At 32.7% G+C, this 17,293-nt stretch overlaps 4 protein-coding genes across 4 annotated transcripts; 2 read left to right on the forward strand and 2 right to left on the reverse strand.

Annotated features, from left to right (window-relative positions):
* Window positions 1–2,135: 2,135 nt before the first annotated feature.
* LOC125843948 (probable 5-epi-aristolochene synthase 4) lies at window positions 2,136–4,443 on the forward strand. Its single transcript, XM_049523151.1, has 5 exons — window positions 2,136–2,309; window positions 2,603–2,879; window positions 2,979–3,579; window positions 3,662–3,800; window positions 3,875–4,443. The coding sequence occupies exons 1-5, from the start codon at window positions 2,193–2,195 to the stop codon at window positions 4,418–4,420; spliced, it is 1,680 nt and encodes a 559-aa protein (XP_049379108.1). The 5' UTR covers window positions 2,136–2,192; the 3' UTR covers window positions 4,421–4,443.
* Window positions 4,444–6,717: 2,274 nt separating this feature from the next.
* LOC125845607 (probable CoA ligase CCL5) lies at window positions 6,718–9,656 on the reverse strand. The gene is made up of 5 exons (XM_049525156.1): window positions 8,622–9,656; window positions 7,688–8,074; window positions 7,394–7,461; window positions 7,208–7,310; window positions 6,718–6,843 (listed from the first exon to the last, which is right to left on the reverse strand). The coding sequence occupies exons 1-5, from the start codon at window positions 9,654–9,656 to the stop codon at window positions 6,718–6,720; spliced, it is 1,719 nt and encodes a 572-aa protein (XP_049381113.1).
* A 2,396-nt stretch (window positions 9,657–12,052) lies between these two features.
* Window positions 12,053–14,223, forward strand: LOC125844723 (cytochrome P450 71D7-like). Its single transcript, XM_049524049.1, has 3 exons — window positions 12,053–12,419; window positions 12,914–13,452; window positions 13,615–14,223. Exons 1-3 carry the CDS (start codon window positions 12,053–12,055, stop codon window positions 14,221–14,223), a joined length of 1,515 nt encoding a protein of 504 aa, XP_049380006.1.
* Window positions 14,224–14,552: 329 nt separating this feature from the next.
* On the reverse strand, window positions 14,553–16,879 carry LOC125844385 (vetispiradiene synthase 3-like). The gene is made up of 6 exons (XM_049523694.1): window positions 16,775–16,879; window positions 16,412–16,688; window positions 15,704–16,307; window positions 15,491–15,629; window positions 15,157–15,402; window positions 14,553–14,905 (listed from the first exon to the last, which is right to left on the reverse strand). The coding sequence occupies exons 1-6, from the start codon at window positions 16,877–16,879 to the stop codon at window positions 14,609–14,611; spliced, it is 1,668 nt and encodes a 555-aa protein (XP_049379651.1). The 3' UTR covers window positions 14,553–14,608.
* Window positions 16,880–17,293: the final 414 nt, after the last annotated feature.

Genomic DNA, 17,293 nt, shown 5'->3' on the forward strand with positions numbered 1-17,293 from the left:
TTTTTTTTTTTCCATACTTAGCCAAATTTTCCAGATTCTTTCCAAAATGACTATTTCCAATTCAACTCTTCTTGGAACTCAATGTGCTACACCTAGGGACCTTAACTTAACACTCAAGAAATTTTATTCCTCGGTAAAATCTCACTCCACATGAAGGACGGCTCGAGTCTTAGTTCAAAAAATTCTCTGGGGTGTTACATTTGGAGTCTCTCATCTATGTATATATGTAAATATTTTATTTTGAGACTCGAGTTGCCTTTGTGGCCAGATTTTATTTCAGTCAGGTTGTTTTAAAACCTTGCATTGCATTGAGTTATTTCGCTGAGTTAAGAAAGCCAAGCCAAGGGTTCGCTTGGGGGCCAGCGATGGTCTTCGAGTGCCAGTCACGTTCAGGGTATAGGCTCGGGGCGTGACATATACAAACGATCAATTGTATAATCTGTGTATGTATAAAACGAGAAAGAGAGAAAGGCAAAAGAAAACTGGGCAGGGAAATATTTTGTATTGTATAATTATAAGTGTATAGGATGAATATATATGTATTTGCATGTGTATATACAATTTGCTCTCGCTTTATACAAACAGAAGTGCAATTTATAAATTTCGTTTATGTTTGTATAAGCGAGAGAGACGAGGGTGGCGAGTGAGATTTGGGAGAGTGGCGATCGAGATCTGGGAGAGGGAGAGAGGGAAACGAAAATATATGTATTTATACAATTTCCTCCCTCTTTATACAAACACAAACAAATTTTATACATTTGTGTTTGTATAAAAGCGAGAGAGGCGAGCGAGACTGCCACCAAACGAGAGTGGCGAGCGAGATTCCACCAGGGAGAGTGGCGAAATAGCAATAGTTTGCTATAGGGTACAATTAAATCAAAGTATATTTATAACATTTAATTTGAATTAATAGTTTGCTATTATATACAATTTTCTCACTTAAAAAGTACTACACATTTTGAAGAGAATATGCATACTCTGGGTATGGAGAAAATCCTGCTGGGAGCGTCACCCTCGAATGGGCCCTGCAGAGTGCGACCCAAATTTAGTCAGAGGTCCAATGTGGGCTTCGGACATCGGGTGGAAAACAAAAAAAAAAAAGAATATGCATACTCTACAAATTTTTTGAAAAGAAAAAAGGAAGAGAATATTGCATACCGCCTATTTTGAAAAAAAGAGAGGAAAATCTTACTGCAAACAAAAATGATTTCTTAGTGTTAAATATATAATTTAAACCAAATTAAGCTATAAATTCTATCGAATATGTAATTAAAACTCTAGCTATCCGCCTCTATGGACAAATTGGTCGTAACATTCTTTTGGGGCTGTCCCACAATCATCTTTAAAAAAATGAAAGTAAGAAAGTTAAAAAAAAAATGATAAAAAATTAATAGAAGACATTAATACTAGGAGGAAATTAATTAATTAAAGAAATCAAAATATGTGCTGCCCTAGTGGATTCTAGCTAATTATTGTCAAAGTAGGGCAACTCTAATCAGGTTATTCATAGTTATGATTAAAAAATCAAATTGAATTGTAATTCGAATCAAGCTGTTTTAAAAAATTGACATTTGGTGTGGTTTAATTTTTAAATTTTGAAAATCAATACTAATTGATTTGGTTTTGATTTTACTAAAAAAAATCATAAAAGTAATCAAACCGAACCGAGAAATTTTATTATATAAAATTTAAAATTATTTATATATTATTCATAAGTAAAATATAAATATGTTGTTAAATTTTAATTAACTTAATTCTTTAAGTTTATCATTTTCTTACGCCCAACAATAAAATTTTAGGCCAACTATTTAAATCCTAAGTGCAAGTCTAATGAAATCCATTATTTTAGTCTTTACCTACCATACCTCACATCATATATTCACATTTATTCTTAACTGAATCACTTTGTTCGTTGTAATGATAATTGAATCCATATTAGTTTTCCGATGATTGTTCATGTGCTAGGTCTGTGTCTATCAAGATGCGTAAGCCTCAATAAATTTATTACTTTCATACCGAAAAAACCAATCAAACCGACGGTTATTTTTTCATTTCGTTTGGTTTGGTTATAGAAAAAGATGGCTATAAATACTTGTGCCTTTTCTTCCATTTAAGTCATCAGTTTTCAGCTTGCATTGAGTTATTCCTCAAAATAGCAAAAAACAACAACAACAAAACTCTCATTATTAGCAATGGCTGCATTTGTGAACCATATTGAAGAAGAAGAAGAAGAGATTGTTCGCCCCGTGGCCAACTTCTCTCCTAGTCTATGGGGCGATCGTTTCCTTTCTTTCTCCATCGACAATCATGTACGTATATATATATAGTTTCGTGTTACATATATACATGATCAGAGGCGGAGCTAGGTGGGGGTTCATGAGTTCGGACGAACCCACTAGCTTTTTCGTAGACCCTATATTTGTATTAGAATTTTTTATTTTTTTTTATGTTTATTAACTTGTGAAGCCCCAAACAAATTGATTTAGAACCCCCAAACTCCTAATATTGGCTCCGTCTGATGATCTATTATGTTTTCGATCTTTATTGTGTGTTTATAAGTCGGAAAATGTAATTTGATTAATTTTTTTGGGCACATTTATAGGTTGCACAAAAATATGCTCAAGAGATTGAAGCATTGAAGGAAGAAACAAGGAGTATGTTGTTAGCTATTAATGGAAGGAAATTGGCTGAGACGTTGAATTTGATTGACGTTGTTCAACGTCTTGGCATAGCATACCACTTTGAGAAAGAAATCGATGAGATATTGGATCGAATTTACAATGAAAATGCAAACTTTGAGGGTGATGACTATAGTGATTTATCCACTTTTGCACTTCAATTTCGATTGCTAAGGCAACACGGTTACAACATATCTCCTGGTAAGTCCATTATGGAGTACGCGTTTGATGTTGTTTATAATCGTTGTATGTTTGCATGAAGCCTAATCGCGTGTGTTCTTCCTTTGAAAAAAAAAACAGATTTTTTCAGCAAATTTCAAGATGGGAATGGAAAATTCAAGGAGTCGCGTGCTAGTGATGATGATGTTTTAGGATTATTGAGTTTATACGAAGCTTCACATGTAAGGACACATGGTGAAGATATCTTAGAAGATGCACTTGTTTTCTCCACTACTCATCTTGAGTCCGCGACTCCACATTTGAACTCTCCTCTTAAAGAGCAAGTAACACATGCCCTTGAGCAATCTTTGCACAAGGGCACTCCTCGAATAGAGACTCGATTCTTCATATCCTCAATCTATGAGAAGGATGAATCAAAGAACGATGCGTTACTTAGATTTGCCAAATTGGATTTCAACTTGCTCCAAATGCTTCACAAACAAGAACTTGCTGAAGTATCAAGGTGGTGGAAGGAATTGGATTTTGTGACAACGCTTCCATATGCTAGAGACAGAGTAGTTGAATGTTATTTTTGGGCATTAGGGGTGTATTTTGAGCCTCAATATTCTCAAGCTCGCGTTATGCTTACCAAGACTCTTGCTATGACTTCAATTGTTGACGACACTTTTGATGCGTATGGTACAGTTAAAGAACTTGAAAAATACACTGATGCCATACAAAGGTATAAGATGGCTCTTGCTCATTATATTTTTACACTCTTTTAATATGTATAATTAATTCATAATTTCTTTGTTATCATATAGATGGGATATCAACGAAATTGATCGTCTCCCTGATTACATGAAAATCAGCTATAAAGCTCTTCTTGATCTTTTTGATGATTACGAAAAGGAATTGTCTAGTGATGGAAGATCTCATGTTGTCTATCACGCGAAAGAGAGAGTATGTTTGAGTTACCTAAATAATATCGAATTACATATTTCCATTTCTAACTTTCATATGTTTGGTGTTCATAGATGAAAGAGCTAGTGAGAAGCTATAACGTCGAGGCCAAATGGTTTATTGAAGGACATATGCCTTCTGTTTCCGAGTACTTAAGCAATGCTTTAGTAACTAGCACTTATTATTTGATCACAACAGCGGCGTATCTAGGCATGAAGTCAGCTACAGAGCAAGATTTCGAGTGGTTGTCAACGAATCCTAAAATTCTTGAAGCTAATGCAACATTCTGTCGCGTTACTGATGACATAGCAACATACGAGATTGAGAAAGGCAGGGGACAAATTGCAACGGGAATCGAGTGTTACATGAGAGATTATGGTGGATCAACAGAAGAGGCAATGAATAAATTTCAAGAAATGGGAGAGACAACATGGAAGGATGCTAATGAAGGAATGCTTTGGCCGGTTCGTCCTGTCTCTACAGAAATTTTAACTCCTATTCTCAATCTTGTTCGTATCATTGACGTGACATACAAGCGCAATCAAGATGGATACACACATCCGGAGAAAGTCATAAAACCTCACATTATTGCTCTGCTTGTGGACTCCATTGCAATGTAAACTATTCTTGAGAGCCAGAGGACTTCTATGTAGGACCTCCTTAAAGAATCTTGTAAGAAATAATATTGCAAGTACTTTTTTTGCTTTTTATTCCATTTATCATTTCACATTTTAAATTGTATGTTTTACACTTTGTTTGGATGATTGTTACGTATTGTTTCATATTGTATTGTATTGTATTGTGTTGTGTTGTGTTGTGTTGTATTGTATTGTATTGTATTGTGTTGTGTTGTATTGTATTGTATCATATAGTATTGTTTTAATGAATACATTGTTTGGATAGATTGTATTGTTTTCTGCCGTTTCATAATTTGAGTGATGAATCTACAAGAAAAGTAGCTTAAGGGCTAGATCAATTATGAAAAGATAGGATGAAAGATGAAATATGATTATTAAATAATAAATAAAGATAAAATGAGAAGAAAATATTAAGGTAACGACGCGATCACACCAAATCGGTCGTTACATAGAATGAGTGTTTTCGTCGTTACATAACGATGGATTTAAACGATATGATAATAGAATTGAAGTAACAATCAAAACAAACATTGTATTTAAACTAACAATACAACAAGTAACAACCATCCAAACAAGGTGTTAGTAATCCCTCCCTTTGTTTGTTTAAATCCAATAAGATTGTGTAGTTTTATGATTTCCTTTTTTATTTTAAAAAAAGAATTGGGAGTAGGGAAATGGAAAATACTGGAGAAGATTTCCAATAGTTTTATTACTAATACAAGTTTGAGTTGTGAGTTTGACTAATATGTACCGATAGTGAAAACATATTTTATGCTATTCGGTCACTTTAAGGCAATAAATGGCGTTTCATAACATAACATGTAAAACATGACAAATGGAATTTTGAAGCACCTATATCCTTCCTCAAAATTTTTTACCTCCACTCGGAGTTGAATTCAAAATTTAAACTAGATAAGTTTCATTTTTAAGTCTTCATATGGAATTCTTACATTTTAAAGAAGTAAGAATCCCTTCCATCTACCTTTCATTTTGTGACATTGCTCCTCTCCTCATTCTTTCTTTCAGGTGTGTATCTCGATGGACGTTTCAAATCTTTTTTATAATTAACATATATTTATGATTAGTGTCAAAAAAGCAAATTTTACTTAAATTACAATAGTTTTGATTTGAATACTGTATTTTTGAATTTAATTCTATAATTGCTACTGTTTGAATTGGATATCGAATTTCTGATGCTTTTCAAGAGAAATTGACATGACAGGGGTCAAGTCTAACCCCCTAACATCAAAGGGTATAACCTTTTAGTGATGACTTTCAACTGAAAAAATTAAAGAAATATCGAATTCTATTATATATTATATAGATCACCAAAAAGGAGAGGGGCGTGTTGCCTTAATTCTAAGTGAAATACTTTAAAGAAAAATAATATATAGTGTTATTTTTTGTTGGATAGTACCAAGTAGCGTAGATTATGAAAATTTCTCTTAGCGTATTTATGTTTTTCTCAAAAATAAATAGAACCAACTTATAAATAAACCCAATATTCAATCTTAACAATATAGAAGAAGAGAAGTTATATCATTCAAATCGAAGTTTCAAAGATGATAAATCACCAACAAAAGAAGAAATCAATACTTTCTAATCAAATTTCAAAGGCCGCTGTTTCCTTTTGTTGTGTGTTTTTTATTATTTTTCTTTAACAAATGATGGTGTTTAAGCCGATTTCATACAACTTTAAATGTAGCCCAAACAGTTGTGAAGCCGTCAAAGAAAGCAAAGTCGATGGCTTTTGTATTGCTAGGATTTGAATGTTGGACTTATTTATAATTTGGTACTATTTAATTTTGGGGAAAACATAAATACAATACAAATAAGAGAAATTTTCATAATCTATCCTAATTAGTACCAACAAATAAAAAATAACACTATATATTATTCAATCCACGAGCTTTCTCTAATTTCTTATTAGAATTTTGGTGTCATTTCTGAATTATGAGATTCCTATTTGTTATTGTGGAATGAAAGAGTTGTGATGAGAAAAAAAAAACTTTACAACCAATTAGATCGAAGTTGGCATGGAGACATTTGATTGGCTGGAACATGTCACTTGTACATGTGACACATTTTTCATTAACATGTAATTTAACTAAGCATGTTGTGTCATTTTGATATGTGAAAGATCCTATTGGCTTATTCGTAGCATAACCGTAAAATGACAAATGAGCTGTTACAACATGTAAAATTACACGAATGATTTAAATATCTTTCACATTATCAGTGCGTCCATTTAATCGATGCAAATATGTGTTTAAACCGGCTTATAATTTTGACAAAATTGGCATATTGCTTTGAAGCACCAATTCCTTCCTCAAAATTTTCCCTGCTGCTGATCTTGGTATGGCATTGATGAAATTAACCCTTCTTACTTTCTTGTATGGCGCTACCTGCACGAAAACGTCGAATTTTAAAATTGAAATTTAATGAGTTTAATCTTTAATCCTTATAATTGAATGCATTATACTTTAAAATTTAATAATTTTTCGTAATTTTAATTTCACATATATTTTTACTCAATGCTAAAAATATTGGATTTAGTTGAACGCAACGAACCAAGATACATCTATCCCTAGGGGCGGATGTTGTCTATATGTCCTTAAATCACATGTTCAAATTCAACTGTATCGTTTTAAAGGTAAATAGGTTCAAACACTACTCATATATGTATTCAAACTAAAAAGGTATAAATAATAAAATATTGAATCAATAAATAATTAAATCATGAAATATGGTAGAATTCCGAACTCGAACCTGACTAGAAACAAATTGAATGACTTGGTCTTGTGTAAGACCAGAATTGGCTGCTCTTACAACATATGCCAGTGGTATTTGTCCTGCCTCCTCATCTTCTAGTCTGCATAATAATAATTTATTCGTTTAAGTAATATACATCTTCAGTATAAATATTTTTTACACCGTTAATGAAAAACGACTCACGGGACAACGGCTGCATCAAGTATCTCATGGTGACTCAATAATATTGCTTCAAGTTCTGCTGGAGCTACCTGTATTTACATATATAACTGTTTATTTATAAAATTAATTTTTAATGTATAAACGTCTTGATACTTGTCAACTATTCTTTTAGCTAAGCTAAACGGGGTACATGTAAGGGTGGAGGTAACTTTAGTCCAAACGTTGTATATTTGTTAAGAAATCCACTGAATATGTATATATAGTAAACTTCAAATTATGAATCTGACTCTGACGTCATGTACGTGTTAGGTATACCTGATAACCATTATGTTTGATGAGTTCCTTTATTCTATCAACAATGTATAAATACCCTTTGTCATCAAAATAACAAAGATCACCAGTTTTGAGCCATCCATCTTTAGTGATTGTTGCACTAGTTGCTTCTTCATTTCCAAAATATTCTTTCATAATTCCTGGACCTTTCAACCACAATTCACCTTCTTTAAATGGCGGCGACGCCTCCCCTGTTTCATGATTAATTACCTTCGCAGAGAAGCCCGGAAACAACACTCCTACCGAGGATGGACGGGCTTTTGCCTCTTCGTAGTTCACAAAAAATGTTGCTGCACCCGTTGTCTCGGTTAGGCCATAGCCTTGCTTGAGTTCCACCCAAGGGAACTTCTCTCGGAACGCATCAGCTACCTGTTCAGACCAGTGGTTGAATCAGGATTTTTACTAAATAGATTCAAAATAGAGCAAAAAATAAACACATGAGATGTCAAAGGGAATTCAACCTCTACAATTTGTACATAAAAAATCAATTGTGACCTTATAGTCTATCGTAAAAAAATTCACCAACAAGGTGAAAGTTTAGATATATAGTCAACCAATTGAGGATTTGTTTTTGACAAAAAGCTGCTAAACACTCTATCTAGTGGCATGAATTCACGAGAATAAAATAATTCAGCGAAGCGACCCTATCTCCGCCCTTTGCTAAGACATGATATAATTTAGGGCTAGAAAGTATGTCCTCGCTAACACCTTGAGCTATCAAATAAAGCAGTCAACACAATTCAACTTGGTATCAGAGCAATCAAGAAGTTTAGGATTCAACTACTTTTCCACATGTTTGACTCATGAAAAGATAATCAGGCTTAAACGTCAACTCTTGTGATCAAATATAACTTAATTGTAAAAAGTGTATTCTCTCTAACAACTTTAAATACGTGATCGTACAATTCAACAATACCTCTTTGCTTAGTGGTGCGGCCCCCGAGGTAACGCTTCGCAATGATGATAAATCATAGTAACTACCTTTATTATACTTAACTAGTCCAAGAATCACTGGTGGAACTGCTGGAATGTGACTAATTTTATGTGTCTGAATTGCTTCCAACATACCTTGTAAATCAAATTTTTGCATCAAAACTGTTGTTACACCCGAACAAAATAACCCGAGCCCGAAAAATGCTAGACCGTAAACATGAAACATCGGTACAAAACAGAGGAAAACATCGTCCTGAGACGACGTTGCCTCAACATAGTACTTAAGAAGTTTCATAATCGCAACAAAATTTGCATGTGTTATTACGACACCTTTGCTAACACCAGTAGTTCCTGAAGAGTATAGTATTGCTGCTGTGTCCAAAGGCATTGGACGTTGTTTAGGTAACTCTAAAGGGTCACAATTTTCAATCAACTCTTGTACTGAAATCGAATTTTCATCGTTGGATCGCGTTGTGAGAAGCGTAGGTACGCCTGTGTGGACTAATTTATGAGCTTCTTCAGGTGCAGCAATGGCTAATTTTGCGCGCGATAGACGTACTTGTTTGCCAATTTCTGATTCAGTGTTGAGTGGATTTGCAGGGGATAAAATTGCACCTATTGAAAGTATAGCTAGACAAATAGTTGGGTATATTATTGAATTTGACGATAGCACGAAAATTACATCGCCTTTTCGCACACCTAACGCGTGATATAAACCCGTTGCAAGTGATAAAATGGACCTGTTGAGTTGTGTGTAGGTTATTTTTTGGTTGGTAGAAGAGTCAATTAGTGCAATTTGTGACATTGATTGTGCAGGGGATGGAAATTGTGACAATACAAATTTGGCTGTGTCAAGGTTAGAATAGTCATTGGACATTTTGTGTTGTTCATTAAGTTGGAGGACTGAATGGTAAATTCCCGTCTCGGGATCGTAGCCGTTTTTTCGATCGAACCATGGTTCATGATAAGAGGATTGCTCATCTTCGCCTGTGGATATTAATTCTCCTTCACTTGACATGTTTAGGAAAAATTATGTCTATTTTGTTTTTGTGTGTGTGTTAGTTTAAGCAAAATATTGAATCTAAATAAATAAGGTTTTGAACACTATGTTTAAATATTGAAATCATCGATTAATTGTTTATTTTAATTTTTATGTGACTCTGTCAGCTAAGCTTTAGTCGGCAAAAACTAGGGGACCAAGTCATTATTCTTAGGAGCAATCGAATAATTATTTGTCTCATTTTGATTCGATACAAAATTCAAAAAAGTAAAAAAAAAAAAAGTTAATCAAATTTTGTGATTTTAAAATTAAAGTACATAAATTGTGTTAAAAATTAAAAATAAAAAAATTCTAAAAAGGAAAAGATACGTTATTTGAAAACAGATTAAATTAAAAGGTAAAACAAACAAAGTGAAACGGAGAAAATATTGCTTTGTAATGTGAGTGACATGACATTATGTTATTGTATAATATGTAATATACTAATATAAGGTATATACCAAGAATTTTTATTTTATGCATGAACAGTGTAAAGAAGTTTAACTAATCAGATTATTCGTTTTCTATATCAAACCTGATAGTAATTTCGAAAAATAATCAATAATATGTTAAAACCGGTTAATTATATTAATAGTGTACAAATTCTTTTTATCGTATATAACTTAAACTCTTATATCAATTCCTTTCTATGACACATTCAAACAAGAGAAAATAAGGAAGGAAGACAATCAGTGTGAAATGTTATTTATGAAACCTATTTTTTTACTCTTTCATAGACGTAATTTTTATTTTTTTATGTTTAAGAAATTTATTTTCTTGAGAAAATATTTTTCAAAATATTTAGACCAATCAAAAAATAATAATATATTTTTCTCCCTACCAATTACCAAACATATACTGTGATGCCATGACTTCTCAGGTATATAATCTTTTCAGATCTCTTAGGTGTAAAAATGAAGATCTCTTATATGTAAAAATAAAGATCTCTAATAAAAAAAGTCATAAAATTAAAAAAATTAATTTTTTTTTTGAATGAATACGTAGATAAATGTTTAAAATATGTAATCAATTCAAATATATGTGAATAAATTACATTTTGTAATTGTGGAGTGATTTGATTTTTCTACACAAGGGAATATGTTTCCACAAAAAACTTTGAAAATTCTCTAATAACAAAAGGAAAAAGTTGCCTCGCTTGACTTAAATACAAGAATTAACATATATTTGTAAAATACTCTTTAATTTTATTTTCCAGGTTATGATATCAGGTTTATTATAAAAATTTATCAATTATTATAAAAAAATCTGGCTCGACACGGAAGGGATCCATATAGCTATTGTATCTATCCCGACGAACAAATGCAATGCATGAAAGACTTATGAAAAGACACTACTAAATAATTACTATTAATTTTTTCACTGAAAATTATTTAGTTGTTATTCTACATATATTTTGATTGAATTAGTAAGAAAAAAAAAGAAGAGAAAATGACCAAAATGTTTTTTTTTTTGAAACCTCGGGATAACCCGCAATCGCTATAATCTTTGCCATAGTCTCTATCATTCAGGTGAGCATTTTATGTGCACCGGGTAAACCCTAATTGTGTAATAACCTGCAAACCGCACTAGACAAGCCCTATGAAATATGCTCAACTCAAAATGGTCCTTAATGTATGACAAATGTGTTCTCTTTGATCCTTAATAAATATTTTTACTTAAGAAGTGAAATTTTTTTATCTTAAGAGTGTCTTACAAACACGTTTTTGTATAAAGTCAAGTAAGGCAACTGGAAAAGATTAGAAGCTGAATTGTCAGAGTTTTAATTTTATTAGAGAATTTTCAAAGTTTTTTGTGGATACAAATTAGCAAGGGTTGAAAAAATAAATCACTAATAGTGAAATGATTTCATAAATCACTAATATGTATTGTTAGTTCAATTACAATATTTTTTTGGCGTGATGAGTGATGTTTAAATAGAAGATTATTACTTAAATTTTATTGTATTTATCGTTAAATTCATAAAGACAAAAAGTTTCATTGTGTAACGATCGATTTGGTGTGATTGCATCGTTACCTTAATTTTTGTCTTCTCATTTCGTCTTTACTTATTATTTAATTAATAATTCTATTGTATCATTTAATCTACCTTTCTACTGTAACTCTATCATGTAACTTATTTTTCTCGTAGGTTTATTCTTCAAACTGTTGATGTGATCTGACATTATTGTATGACGATATTATGGAGAGCGATATAATCTACTCAAATATTGTATTTATTAAAATAATATTATACAATACAATCAAACACAATACAAAGCAGTATAATACATTATGAAACAATATCTAACGATGTGATCTTGTCACCACTATAAATATAGAACTTTGAGTTAAGAATCACCAAACACACTCCCAAAATGCAAATCTTTAGTCTAGTTTACATTTTCCTTTTTCTATCTTTCCTCTTTTTGCTAAGAAAATGGAAAAACTCCAATAGCCAAACAACTAAAAAATTACCTCCAGGTCCATGGAAACTTCCTTTAATAGGAAGCATGCATCACATTGTTGGTGGATATCCACATCATGTCCTTAGAGATTTGGCAAAAAAATATGGTCCTCTAATGCACCTTCAACTTGGTGAAGTTTGTGTTGTTGTTGTTACTTCTTCTGAGATGGCTAAACAAGTACTAAAAACTCATGACCTCGCTTTTGCATCTAGGCCTAAACTCTTGGTCACGGATATTATCACTTATGATAGTCGTGACATCGCCTTTAGCCCTTATGGTGAGTGTTAATTAGGCGCGTTCGCCCTAATATATTTGAGTTTTACTTTTTTCTTGAAGGACAAAAGTATCTTTCCCTTTTGAGGGTCCTTCCTTCTCTCTCTATATATATATGACATTCACAATATAATCCTTAAATGAGTACTTGCTTAGGGGGAGAATGTAAAGTAACTTGAATTTCTCATAAGTAGGTTATTAATTGGACATAATACATAAACGTGCTCTTTAACTTGGCATTAGCTGGTACCTATGCCCTCTAATGTTGGGCGTGATCAAGACACTTAAACTTGTATAAAGTTGAACAAGTAAACACATGTGTCTTACATGACATAATACAAATCAGTTCGATTACATCTCACACGAATTGTCATGTTACATTGTTATATTGTCTCTTTTGATGTATTTCTCTTAATTGTACATTATTTATCGACATTCAAGATTTGCTTTGTTAGGTTTTGCATATGACACCTGATAATTTTTACACTTAATTAACAGGTGACTACTGGAGACAAATGCGTAAAATTTGTGTCATGGAACTGTTGAATGCAAAGAATGTCCGGTCATTCAGTTCGATTAGACATGATGAGGTTGTTCATCTTATCGACTCTATACGATCATCTTCATCTTCTGGAGAGCCAGTTAATTTTACAGAAAGGATGATTTGGTTTGCAAGCTCCATGATATGTAGATCAGCATTTGGTCAATTACTAAAAGATCAAGACATATTTATAAAACTAATTAGAGAAGTGTTAAGATTAGCAGATCAAGGCTTTGATATGGCTGACATTTTCCCTTCCTACAAGTTTCTTCATGGTCTTGGTGGAGTGAAGAAAAAAATTCTAGATGTACACTGTAAAGTAGATTCAATTGTTGAGGATGTCATCAATGAGCACAAGAAGAATTTTGCAAATCACAAGACTAGTGATGATGCATTGGGAGGTGGTGAAGACCTAATTGATGTCCTACTAAGACTTATGAAGGATAAAAGTCTTCAATTTCCCATCAACAACCACAATATCAAAGCTATTATTATTGTAAGTATTGAATATTATGTTTGTTCTTACTCAAAACCATTTGTAAAAAGTTTGGAGATAATATCTGAGATGGTCACTCATCTAAGGGTAGTTCTGTTAGAAAGTCATTCAGCTTTGTTTTGAAATTCTCAAAAGTCATGACTCAACTATTTTTAATTGCAGGACATGTTTACTGGTGGAACGGAAACTACATCAACAACAACTATATGGGCTATGGCTGAAATGATGAAAAATCCAAGTATATTCGCCAAAGCTCAAGAAGAAGTGCGAGAATCCTTTAGAGATAAAGTAAAGTTTGATAAATATGATGTCGAGGAGTTGAAATACCTAAAGTTAGTCGTTAAAGAAACTCTAAGACTCCATCCACCAATTCCACTTTCGGTCCCAAGAGAATGTAGGGAAGAGACGGACATAAACGGCTACACTATTCCTGTGAAGACTAAAGTTTTGATTAATGTTTGGGCATTGGGAAGAGATCCAAAATATTGGGATGACGCTGAAAGCTTTAAGCCAGAGAGATTTGACCAGTGCTCTGTGGACTTTAGTGGTAATAGTTTTGAATTTCTTCCCTTTGGTAGTGGGAGGAGGGTTTGTCCTGGGATATCATTTGGTTTAGCTAATATTTATTTGCCATTGGCTCAATCGCTTTATCACTTCGATTGGAAACTCCCTACTGGAATGGAGCCAAGAGACTTGGACTTGACTGAATCGGATGGAATAACTGCCAGTAGAAAAAATGACCTTTACTTGATTGCGACTCCTTATCAATAAATGTCTTTTCATTTAGCAATAAATAAGAGCAAATAAAACATCTTATATTGTTCCATTATAATAGTACCTTATAGACACAAATATTTGGGTATTGCAGTGATGAGACTGTTTCATTCTTAATTTATAACCAGAGGTCTCGGGTTTGAGCCCTGAATATGAAAATAAAAATTGAGAGCGTCATCCCTAAATGGGCCTCACAATACGCGATCCAGATTTAGGTTAGCTTTACAATAGTCTAAACTTACTCTAGGGAGGTGTATGATATAAGTATATTATCAAAACAGTCATTTCATTATTCATTACTAACCATCCTATATCTAGTCTTTTTCAACAAGATAAAAATAACAACATATCTAGTACAACTTTCTCAACAATTGGTAGCTCATCAAACTTTGATGGAGTCCACAAGTAGGGCAACAATGTGAGGTTTTAAGACCTTCTCCGGATGTGTGTATCCATCTTCATTGTGCTTGTATGTAACGTCAATTAGACGAACAAGATTGAGAATACGCGTTAAAAACTCCATGGATACATGATTCGGCCTAAGAATTCCTTCGTTAACATCCTTCCATGCTATCTCAGCCATTTCGCGAAATTTAATCATTGCTTCTTCAGTTGATACACCATAATCTCTCCTGTAACACTCAATTCCTGTTGCAATTTGTCCCCTACTTTTCTCAACCTGGAAATGCAAATAGAATTAGCGGTTAAATTTTATATATTGCTTCAATATATAGTCGTTGCAACACGTTGATGTTTGCTCAAATATCATATCCCTTTAATTTCAACTTTCCACCTGACATGTTTCAAACCAGTACAAGATTGAATTAAGAACGTTTTTAATTTGGTACATTCTGCATATCTTTAGTTTGTAACCACAAAAATTCAAAACACTTCTTTACTTTTTTAAACTTTGTGTCAATTTATATATACCTCGTATGTGGCTATGTCATCAATAACGCGACATAATGTTGCATTAGCTTTAAGAATTTTAGGGTTCCTTGACAACCATTCGAAATCATGCTCAGTAGCAGATTTCATGCCCAAATATGATGTTGTTGTGAGCAAGTAATAAGTACTAGTTGCTAAAGCATTGCTTAGATACTCAGAAAGAGGAGGCATATATCCTTCAATAAACCATTTAGCCTCGACGTTATAGTTCCTCACTATTTCTTTCATCTACAACACCAAAAAACACAAGTGTTAGAAAATAGTAATTTGATTATACATTGCTTCAAGTTAAAAAAAATGTGATTTGATCGCATACTCTTTCTTTTGCATGATAGACAACATGAGATCTTCCATCGTTAGACAATTCATTTTCATAATCTTTGTAAAGATCAAGAAGAGCTTTATAACTGATTTTCATGTAATCAGGAAGACGATCAATTTCACTTATATCCCATCTGCAAAGTTGACGAATCTAAAGTAAATTTATGTTTTTTTATAGAACGAGGAAGTAAATTTATGAAGTTCATACCTTTGTATGGCGTCTGTGTATGTGTTAAGTTCTTTAACTATACCATAAGAATCAAAGGTATCGTCAACAATAGAAATGATGGATATGGTCTTAGCAAGCATGACGCGAGCTTGAGAATATTGAGGCTCAAAATACACTCCTAATGCCCAAAAATAACATTCAACTACTCTGTCTCTAGCATATGGAAGCGTTGTCACAAAATCCAATTCCTTCCACCACCTTGATACTTCAGCAATTTCTTGTTTGTGAAGCATTTGGAGCAAGTTGAAATCCAATTTGGCAAATCTAAGTAACGCATCGTTCTTTGATTCATCCTTCTCATAGATTGAGGATATGAAGAATCGAGTCTCTACTCGAGGAATGCCCTTATGCAAAGATTGCTCAAGGGCATGTGTTACTTGCTCTTTAAGAGGAGAGTTCAAATGTGGAGTCGCGGATTCAAGATGAGTAGTGGAGAAAACAAGTGCATCTTCTAAGAAATCTTCACCATGTGTCCTTACATGTGAAGCTTCGTATAAACTCAATAATCCTAAAACATCATCATCATCACTATCACGCGACTCCTTGAATTTTCCATTCCCATCTTGAAATTTGTTGAAAATTTCTGATAATTTACAAGGAATAGCACAAATATTATTACCCTTCTTAGCAAATGAATAGTAATATTACATAACTATACAACATTATTCGTGAAGTTTTAGTACTTACTAAGAGAGATATTGTAACCATGTTGCCTTAGCAATCGAAATTGAAGAGCACAAATGCATAAATCATTATACTCATCACCCTCAAATTTTGAATTTTCATTGTAAATTCGATACAAAATCTCATCGATTTCTTTCTCATAGTGGTACGCGATGCCAAGACGTTCAATAACATCAATAAAATTCAATTTCTCAACCAATTTCCTTCCAGTAATAGCTAACAACATACTCCTTGTTTCTTCCTTCAATGCTTCAATCTCTTGAGCATACTTTTGTGCAACCTATAAATATATTCATATCAAACAACATATTTTTCGTATAATAAAAACAAAAAGAATTTAATAGGAACTATGAATAAAATACTTACGCGATTGTCAATGGAGAAGGAAAGGAAACGATCACCCCATAGACTTGGAGAGAAGTTGGCCACGGGGCGAATTATCTTCTCTTCTTCAACTATAGGTAAGGCCATGGTTGAAACAAATAATAAGAGTGATTTTGATTATACTAAGGAAGAATGAAAGAAACTTTCAAGTTGATGACATAAATTGTAAGCAAGAGACAACTATTTATAGTGGTAAGAGGCACATAACCAAAAAATGCATATAAAAAAGTACTACATTTCCAATTGGATGAAAGGTCAATGATAGAGGCAATTTATATCTAATAAAAGAATAGAAGATAAAAGATATACTAATGATATTTCCTTTTTAGTTCGTTTAAAAAATGATATTTGTTTTATATTCAATACTTTTTCTGTTCACTTTTAGTTGTCTAAAAATAGTTTTAAATATTAAATTCGTGGAAAATTTAAAAAGGTAAATCAAATTAAATTTTCGGTGTAAAGAATTTTTAAATCTTAATAGGTTACCCGAAAAATATTTAC

Source organism: Solanum stenotomum, chromosome 11 (assembly GCF_019186545.1).
Source record: "Solanum stenotomum isolate F172 chromosome 11, ASM1918654v1, whole genome shotgun sequence".
NCBI classification, from domain to species: domain Eukaryota; kingdom Viridiplantae; phylum Streptophyta; class Magnoliopsida; order Solanales; family Solanaceae; genus Solanum; species Solanum stenotomum.

What these genes read in the sequence shown, in the direction of transcription:
- LOC125843948 (XM_049523151.1), top strand. Translation starts at nt 2,193, where the DNA reads ATGGCTGCATTTGTGAACCATATTGAAGAAGAAGAAGAAGAGATTGTT. An exon ending in CGGTTACAACATATCTCCTG is followed by an intron (nt 2,880 to 2,978) that starts GTAAGTCCATTA and finishes AAAAAAAAACAG; the next exon opens with ATTTTTTCAGCAAATTTCAA. An exon ending in TACACTGATGCCATACAAAG is followed by an intron (nt 3,580 to 3,661) that starts GTATAAGATGGC and finishes GTTATCATATAG; the next exon opens with ATGGGATATCAACGAAATTG.
- LOC125845607 (XM_049525156.1), bottom strand. Translation starts at nt 9,656, where the DNA reads ATGTCAAGTGAAGGAGAATTAATATCCACAGGCGAAGATGAGCAATCC. An exon ending in CCGCACCACTAAGCAAAGAG is followed by an intron (nt 8,075 to 8,621) that starts GTATTGTTGAAT and finishes TGGTCTGAACAG; the next exon opens with GTAGCTGATGCGTTCCGAGA. An exon ending in CTTGATGCAGCCGTTGTCCC is followed by an intron (nt 7,311 to 7,393) that starts GTGAGTCGTTTT and finishes ATTATTATGCAG; the next exon opens with ACTAGAAGATGAGGAGGCAG.
- LOC125844723 (XM_049524049.1), top strand. Translation starts at nt 12,053, where the DNA reads ATGCAAATCTTTAGTCTAGTTTACATTTTCCTTTTTCTATCTTTCCTC. An exon ending in CATCGCCTTTAGCCCTTATG is followed by an intron (nt 12,420 to 12,913) that starts GTGAGTGTTAAT and finishes CTTAATTAACAG; the next exon opens with GTGACTACTGGAGACAAATG. An exon ending in ATATCAAAGCTATTATTATT is followed by an intron (nt 13,453 to 13,614) that starts GTAAGTATTGAA and finishes TTTTAATTGCAG; the next exon opens with GACATGTTTACTGGTGGAAC.
- LOC125844385 (XM_049523694.1), bottom strand. Translation starts at nt 16,879, where the DNA reads ATGGCCTTACCTATAGTTGAAGAAGAGAAGATAATTCGCCCCGTGGCC. An exon ending in TCTATCATGCAAAAGAAAGA is followed by an intron (nt 15,403 to 15,490) that starts GTATGCGATCAA and finishes TTGGTGTTGTAG; the next exon opens with ATGAAAGAAATAGTGAGGAA. An exon ending in ATGACATAGCCACATACGAG is followed by an intron (nt 14,906 to 15,156) that starts GTATATATAAAT and finishes TTGCATTTCCAG; the next exon opens with GTTGAGAAAAGTAGGGGACA.